At 52.2% G+C, this 8786-nt stretch overlaps 1 protein-coding gene across 1 annotated transcript; it reads left to right on the top strand.

Annotated features, from left to right (window-relative positions):
- The first annotated feature begins 341 nt into the window (after window positions 1-341).
- PI16 (peptidase inhibitor 16) lies at window positions 342-8481 on the top strand. The gene is made up of 6 exons (XM_006907313.1): window positions 342-512; window positions 4449-4670; window positions 6459-6568; window positions 6823-6911; window positions 7491-8139; window positions 8340-8481. Exons 1-6 carry the CDS (start codon window positions 342-344, stop codon window positions 8479-8481), a joined length of 1383 nt encoding a protein of 460 aa, XP_006907375.1.
- Window positions 8482-8786: the final 305 nt, after the last annotated feature.

The raw sequence follows: 8786 nt of genomic DNA, 5'->3' as shown, positions 1-8786 counted from the left end.
AGTGGGTATGATCTCTGCAGAGGTTACTGTACTTTTGCCCCTGGAGGACCTGTCCACAACTTGGGAAGGACTGCAGCACTCACACAGTTCTTGGCCTGAGCCTCTGTTACCAAGAGAAAGGAGTCTTTTTCCAAGGACTCTGAGGGGAAATAAATGATTGGGAGTGGACTCAACTCTGGTCTGGACCCAAGCACCCAGCCCTCCCCAAGACATTGTGTGTGCCTGGCCAGGCCTCCAGACAGCCCCTCCCACCGCCCCAGCCAGGGTGGTGCTTGTGTGGGAAGGACTTTAAATCCAGCTGCCAGACCCCTGGATGGGAGAGGCAGAGAGGGCTGGTCACCATGCACAGCTCCCGCAGTCTCCTGGCGCTTTTGCTGCTGCCACTGCTACTGCTGGTGGCCACCATAGGCCTTGCCGGAGCACTCAGTGATGATGAGAAACGTGTTATGGTGGAGCTGCACAACCTCTACCGTGCCCAAGTGTCCCCACCAGCCGCCAACATGCTGCGAATGGTGAGTGTGGCCAGGGGCACTCACCTGCCGGGACTGAAGGGGTGCTGGGCAAGGCTCCCCACCAATCTCTCCCATCCCTTAGCTGAAGCCATCTCAGAGACTCGGCTCTTGGGTCAGTGACAGAGTCTCTGACATTATATAATTCATAGGTCCCCATAAGAAGCCCCATTATACAACTGTGGAAACTGAGCCTCAGAGGGACAAGCTGGTCTCTCAGGGGCTTGCAGATCAAAGAGCTGATAGAGCCAGGTCTGAATGCCCCAGCTTCCCACCCCAATGACCCCTTCCCAGTGCTTCCTAAAATGCATGTGCCCCCTGGGAAGTGGAATGGTCTTTCAGATGCCTTCCAAGGAGATGAGAAGAGGAAACATAGGATGGGTCCAGGCCTCTGGGTAGGAGGGAGGTACTGAGGAAGTAGGGCGAGTACAGGAAGCAGAAGCAGAGAGCACTCTGGATCACACAGTTTAAATTCTGTCTCGGCCACCTACAAGACCCATGATTTGGGGTGAGTCCCTTAACATAATAAGGATCCTCAGTTTCTCGTCTGTAAAATGGGGTCGTAATTAGAGCTACGTATATATCAACATGTACTGAATTTCACAGATGTAATACTGAATGGCAGGGGAATGAAATCTCTCTCCATTTATAGACACAGTAGGATATATTTACATGCAGTTTAAAATACTGTTGTATACAGGCGGGAACACATGCCAATGTAGCAAACATACATGGACTTGCCTACATATGAAAGAAGCCAGATTCGAGGCAGGGAGGTGGTTACCTCTTGTCAGGGAGGGAGAGTTATCTGATGGCAGGGTTAGGGACAGAATGTTTATGCTCAGGATTAAAAGAGATAAAGTGAGAAATTTACCCTGTTCCTGCCCTCCCTCAGGTGGCCCGGGAAGTTGATGGTCAGTGTCCAGGGAGCCATAGATGGTGCCTGAGAGCAAAGTCAAACCTGGGGAACACGGCAGTGAGCCTGGGTGTCCAAGACTAGAGTTCTAACAGCTCTGTCCAATATTGCAAAGCGTTTCTGGTGGGCCCCTTTACTATCTAAGGCCTCAGTTTCCTGATCCAGGGCATCCCTGCCCTGAGAGTCAGACAGGATGACACATGAAAAAGATCTTAGAGGGGCTCTACAGACACACACAGCACCACCACTGAGCAACCAGGGACTGCAGACAACAAATCAGGAGCCCTGGATGCTGGTACCAGCTCTGCCAGCAACTCCGTGAGTGAAGCCTGAAACTCAGTGTTGGGCCTCCGTTTCCCCATCTGTAGATCCTTGATGCCCTACAGTCTTGCTGGCCGAGACTGGGAGGCTACACAGGCTGGGAGCTGCTTTGCAAACAGAGGTGGATCTCAGGTGTTGGGTAACATTCCTGAAAGCAGTTCAGAGGTTGAGGGGATATGCTGCTGCCTGGTGGGAACAAGGCTCAGGCGCAACCTCAGCAGTGGCAAATGCAGAGACTCAGGAGCCATATGGCATGGGTTCAAATCTTAACTTTGCCCTTTATTAACTGTGTGACCTCAGCCAAGTTACTTAACCTCTCTGTGCCCAGCTTCCTCATTTGTAAATTGGGATGATAACATAAAAACTCCCTTGTAGGATGGTTGTAAGGATTAAATGAGCGAATATGTATAAAGCACTTAGAACAGTGCCTGGCAAGTAGTAAGCGCTCAGTAAGGGATTAACAAAAGCAAGAATGGATCCAGGGTGAGGCAGGTGGGGATTATCGTGGACTCTTCTTTCTTCCTCAGCCTCCACATCTAATCACCACTTTTACCTCCAAAAAGGTTCAGTTTTCTTTGAAGCCCACCCAATCCGTTTGGCACAAGCCTGGTTCAGTCTTTCATTTCCTCTCCCAAGGACTCCTAGGACAGCCTCGAATGGCTTCCCCAGCCTCTGGCCTCTGCTACCAAAATGAATGATCTGACTCACAGGCCTGACCCTACTCAAGACCCTTCAATGGCTCCCACTGGCTCCCTAGTGCCTTAGGATAAAGCTCCAGCTCCTGAGAAACCTCTCTGTGTATCTGGCCCCTGCCTACATCTTCAGATTCCTCTCCTGCCCACTTTCTCCTTCAGTAACCCGAATAGCTTATCTTTCCCCCAACCAAAAATCTGCTTGACACTTAGCTTACTGTCTCTTTCTCTACCCACAGGTTGAGCTAAATGGCCCTCTTTGATGCCTGCATTCTACCCATTGTATACCTCTCGTTTCCCACATGGTGACCCAGTTTGTAGTTTATGACAACATGGCTTCTTGTTCTTTGCTGTCATCCCAGGGCTGGCATGGTGCCCAGGACTGTTGAATGAATGAATGAGAGAGTTAGTGAGCGAGTGAATGAATTGCTTTCAGATGGTGACCATGTGGCCAATACAGGTGGGTGCCAGGACTCTTGAAGCTCCCTAGGAGTCTCTAGACCACTGAGAAGACTTAAATCCCAAGGGAATAACTCTCTAATGGCGGGGCTCCAGGCATCTAGTCAGAATGGAAGTGACAGCCTGGCTCTGTAGGGGATACTGCTTTAAGCAGGGCCCTGTCTCTGTGATCAGTTGACAAATATCCGTTGAGTACCCGCTGTATGCCAGCACTGTGCCAGACAGTGGGGATACACACTGTCCTACCCCGAAGGAGCTTACGGTCTAGTCTGGAGTCTTGCAAGTCATCCCAGACAGTTTGATCCTGGTCCCCAGCACTCTGCCCCTTTCCCATTCCTTATCTCCCACTGTCACCAGAGTTTGAGAGAACCTCAGGGACCAGTGATTTGGGACAAAAAAAGCCCAGTCATAGCAGTGGAGCTCTTCTCATTGCAGTGCTCCCATCCCCATCCCAGGCAACTGCTCCTGAAAGCCTCCTGTGGGTAGAGAGTGGGTGTGGCCACACAGCCTCCTTCCCTCGGGGTCACCCAAGCTCTAGGAGCTTTATGGGCTGTCTGGCTCCCACAGCTGGATGGGCCCCCAGAGGGTGGAGCAAGAGTTACCGCCAGGCAATCCCTTTCCAGGAGAGGCCAGGACAAAGTTTAATGGGATCCAGGCCTCCTTCCTCAATCCTTTGGTCGGATGCCTTGTTAATCCCTCTTCCCACCCACACTGGGCCTGTCCTCCCAGCCAAGAACAGAGAACCTCAGAGGCCCCCTAACCTAAAATGCCTCCTCTCGCTGTCTCACCTGAGGTCCCCACTGGAGAGCGCTGCCTTTGGAATCTGAAAGATCTTTGGGCCACCAAAGCTCTAAAAAGAGGCCTCTCAGTGAGTCATAAGAGGCACATAATTTTGGGGGGGAAAAGGGTCATCAGTTGACAAGAATTGAGAGCCCTTGGGAAGAGCACTCAGGATGGAAGGCTGCAGCTGGTAAAGCCATGGAGGCTGGGCTATTCCAAGGGGAGAGTGGAAGCTGAGAGAGGAGCGTTGACCCCCAAGTCAGATTTATGGTGAATGGATAGAGGCAGAGGCATGGCTGAATAAACAACCCAGCCATTGAACATCTCACTGGACATCTTGTGGTTTTCAAAGCAGTTCGGGCAGGTAGGCAGGGGCATCACTGCCCACCTTCCTCACAGAAGAATGTTAATATTAATATTTATTCTTCCTTTACTCTTCTCAACTTCCTGTGAGTTCAGAAAGGTTAGGGAACCTGTCCAAAATTACACAGCTGGTGAATGGGCCCGAGTCTGGCTAACTCCACCGCCTGGGGTGGCACCCTCGCGCCTCTCCACAGAAGTTCATCAGGAGCAGAGACCTTTTCCAGATATGAGTAAGAGTCATCCTACTAAGGAGGGAGGGTCTCCTGCCTCCGAAGGCCCCTAGGAAATCCTCAACCTACTTCTCTGTTCAGAATTGTGGGCATCCTCACCTCCTTTTCCCAACCCCCCCCTCCTCCATCGAGCCCAAGGTGTCCTCATCTCCTTCCCCGACCTGTCCCTGTCTCGCAGAGGTGGGACGAGGAGCTGGCTGCTTTTGCTAAGGCTTACGCGCAGGAGTGTGTGTGGGGCCACAACAAAGCACGTGGGAAGCGCGGCGAGAACCTGTTCGCCATCACCGACGAGGGCATGGACGTGCCGCTGGCCGTGGAGGAGTGGTACCTTGAGCACGAGCACTACAACCTCAGCACCGCCACCTGCGACCCAGGCCAGATGTGCGGCCACTACACGCAGGTGCGAGGGCCGGCGGGCCGGCAGATGGGTGGGGCCGCATCCGCCATGGGCGATACAAGACGGGGCCACCTGTCCCTTCACCGGCAAGTCCTTTAGTCCACACACTAAACTCCCTAAAATCCTTCATAAAAGTCATCTTTCCAGAGTAGTTAATGGTTGTCCAGGCCTCTGACGAAGTCGGCTTCTCAAACTGACTAAACCATTTTCAGCTTCTTCTTTAAAAACCACCGTCTGAAAACCGAGGCCATCCCTTTCGGCCTGCTGCTACTGAAGAGACCTCAGTTAGGGGTCTCAGGGCCGTTTCCTGGATGGTAGCAGTGCTGTCCTCCAGCCTGAGTTATGCAGAGCTTTTGCCCCAGCAGTAAGTGCCCCACCCCACTTCTTTCTTCTCTTTCACTGTCCTTTTGGCATTTCTCACGGTGCCTAAGTTGCTGCTTCTAATCCGCCAGAGGATGATAAAGCACACAATATTGTTTTGTTTGCTTAACTTTTTTTTTGCTTCTGAACACTGTAAATAAGAGCAAATTGTCACTGAGGAAAGGTTTCAGGGAGTCTTCTGAGACCATGTCCTGCCTCACCATCACCTTTTACTTATGTCGGGATTCTCACTGCATTTTGAAAGTTTGAATTTGCATTTAAGAGGAGTAAGGGTGTGTGCGCGCATGTGTGTAGGGGAATTAATATTAGTATTACTGAATTCTCTCTTTCCTCCTCCCAGTGTTTGTTGTTCAAATAATAACGTGAAGATAAGTTTTTAAGAAAAGACAAAGGAAAATAAAACAATCATCCTCCTACCCATATCCACCAATTTGATTTTCCAGTGCCTCTTTTAGGTGGTATTTTTAGTGCTAATCTTTAGGGCAGGAAATCCCAACATCATCCGCCCAGATCAGGAAGTTGTGAGGGTGCGTCAGCCCTCCCTGCCCCCTTCCCTGTATACCCCGCCACCTCTCCTGCACTTCCCTCCCCCCCACACACATTCTCCTCTAGGATTGCAGTCTGTGCCCAGCAGGGGTGGGTCTGCCCCATCTCCATCTCAGCCTTTTGTAGGCCTGAGTGTGTGTGCACTCGGGTGATTTCTGCCTGGGAGAAATCACCCGAGTGGTACCTGGAGGACCTTCAGCTGATTCAAGCAGAAAGACCCCAGTCCTGGAACGGTGTGCAGAATTAACAGCCAGAACCAGATCTCATAGCAAAATCTGGCCTCAGTTTGAGTGACTCCTAGGCTGACTGGGCCAAGAAATAACAAGAGGAGGTTGCTGGTCTAAACCCATGGCAGTGCACAAAGGCTGTTTTGACTTAAAATTTTATATTTAAGACAGAACTTCTAGCAGCTAGGAGACACACTTAGAGACTACAGAGCAAGTTCCTGCTTCCTTGTGATTTGGGAGAAGTTCTGTTTCCAAAACGGCTCCTCCTATTCCCTCCCTTGGATTTTACTTGTTGCTGATGTCTAAGATTCTCCCATTTGAGATTAATTCCTTTGGATATACCCCTGGTTTAAAATGCAGTAGCCTCTAGGAAGAATTCACGAGGGTATATCAAAAGGGAAGGTTTTCAAAGGAAGAGAGGCCTGATGAAATGGTGCGCATGGTTGGCAAGGGAGAGTAGACTCTTCAGAACAAATCTCCCTCAAATCCTTTGTTCAGAGTTGTCCTGAAGCTACATGTCCTCAGGGGTTCACATCTAACAGGCTATAAGGCTTCTTCCTCTCCCCACTTGGTCTAAAGAGACACCAGCTAGAGGCCATCCTACCCAGGGTAAACTGTTGGATTTGTCCTTCTTCAGGTAGTCTGGGCCAAGACAGAGAGGATTGGCTGTGGCTCCCACTTCTGTGAGAAGCTCCAGGGCGTTGAGGAGACCAATATCCATTTGCTGGTTTGCAACTATGAGCCCCCGTGAGTACAAGGGAGCCCTATAGGGAGGGCTGAATCGGACGCAGTCTAGGCAAGTGGGAGGCGGCCAATCTGGAGCCTATGTCCTATACCTTTGGGGGGTTGTGAGGTTACCGATGGGAATCTTCTCTCACTGGCCCAGCAAGTTAGTTGTGGGCGTGTAAGAGCCAGGGGCCCTTTCGGGCTAGGTGTGTGTATCAGGGGTAGGGTCAGGGTCTGCCACGGACCTCCTCCAGCAGTTTGCTCTCCTCCTACAGAGGGAACGTGAAGGGGCAGAGGCCCTACCAGGAGGGGCATCCGTGTTCCCAATGTCCCTCGGGCTACCGCTGTGAGAACTTCGTCTGTGGTGAGTTGGGGATGGACTGGGGAGGGTGAGGAAGGGGAGGGAAGGGACGCCCACTGGATCGTCCCGAGCCTCTCCCGGCGCCAGAGCGGTGCGTGGGCAGGGGAAGGGCCCAGCTGGACGCAACTTCCAAGGACCCTCGGCAGTCCCTCCCCATCCGAGTTCCCAAGCCTGTTTTGCTCTCCTTGAGCACCTATTGTGGCGCCCTGTCATTCCCAGAGACAGGATTTCAACCCTCCAAGCGGAGGGTAGAGGAGAAGCTCCGCGCGAGGTGGGCGTAGTCAGATGGAGAAAGCCTGGGTGGGCGGAGCCGACTGGTGGGCGTGGTCGGAGTATTAACAGGAATTCAGCTTGAGAAGTCTCCTGAAAAAGTGGCAGTGTGAGAGCAGAGAGAGGAAGACTTGGACAAGGAGGTGAATGGAGGAGCATTTATTATTAATTAGGGATATATTCGCTGGAGAGAGTGTATGTGTGTTTGTGTGTTTTCATAGGACGTTTGGTCGCTTCGCCTTGATTGCGGTGGGGTGAGGGATATGGGGTCCGGCTTGTAACACTAATGCCAGGCCTTATCTCTCTTATCAGAACCTATCAGAGGCCCAGAAGAGTCTCAGGACTTGCCTTATCTGGTAACTGAGACCCCATCTTCTTTGGCAACTGAAGCTTCAGACTCTAGGAAAGCGGGTATTTCTTCTTCCCCAGGAACAGAAACTCCATTCTTGGTAACAGAGGTCTCAGACTCCCTGGCAACCAAAGCTCTACCTGCTGTAGAGACCAAGGCACCATCCTCCTTAGCAACGGAAGGCCCCTCCTCCATGGCAACAGAAGCTCCACCTTCCTTAACAACCGAGGTCCCCTCCTTTTTTGAAACTCACAGCCTGCTCTCCTTGGATGAAGGGCCAACTACCTCCCCCAGTCTGACCCAGGATCCCATCCTCAAATTGGCAGACAAAGAGGCCAGCAGGACAAGAATGTCCTCCAGGAGCCCAAAGAGTTCTCTGCACCCCAAGATATCTCTGACAGGGACACAGGAGCCACGATCCCACTCCCAGGAGGAGGGCAAGGCTGAGGCTGAGTCGCCTTTGTCCAGTGAGGTTTTGGTCTCAGTTTCTCTAACCCAGAATGAACCAGGTGAGCTGCAGGCCACACTGGACCACTTGGGGCACACCTTCTCCAATTCCCTACTCAATTTCCCCAATATCTCTGCCACCACTAATACCCTGGCCCAGCAGTTGTCCTTGCAGGTTAAGGCCTATAGTGTCCATCCTACCTTTCCTCCTGACTCCAGATTGTCAGCACCCTGCCCCCAACGTAGGCAGCGTAGGCATGGTGGAGCATGCACCCTCCGAGTAGGAGCTTTCTTCCTGGCTGCTGGACCCCCACTTGCATGCCTGGTGGGGTGGTGGGTGGGAGGTCAGGTAGAGCTATCTCCAGGCTGAGGCAAACCTTCTCCCTTCCCACAGGTGCAGAGGACCCTAAAATCTCTTCAGAGCCAAACTCAGGCCCTGGTTACATCTGGGGCCCTTTTCTGGGTCTGCTACTACTGCTTCCTTTGGTGTTGGCTGCAGTCTTCTGAAGGGATCAACACTCAAAGGTGAGGCCTGGTCAGAGGACCCTGGTCTCATGCCCACTCTGGATTGTCTTTCTCCAAGAGGCCACAGCTTCCTGGGCAGGTCCTGCTCTGTGGCCCAGCAGCCCCCTTCACCCCAGCTTCTGGCCAGACTCCAGGCTAGTGCCCTTGTGCCCTCAGGAGGCTTCTACAGGCCAACACCTGGCACTTCCCCAGGACTGCCTCTGCCTCTGGGGAGGTTCATCCCTCAGCTAGCTGCAGATTGTTCTGAACAGTGTTCCTGTGGCCATGGTCCTGCTCTTCTAGAAGAT

Source organism: Pteropus alecto, unplaced genomic scaffold (genome assembly GCF_000325575.1).
Source record: "Pteropus alecto unplaced genomic scaffold, ASM32557v1 scaffold202, whole genome shotgun sequence".
NCBI classification, from domain to species: domain Eukaryota; kingdom Metazoa; phylum Chordata; class Mammalia; order Chiroptera; family Pteropodidae; genus Pteropus; species Pteropus alecto.
This window is presented reverse-complemented; position numbering and strand designations above follow the sequence as displayed.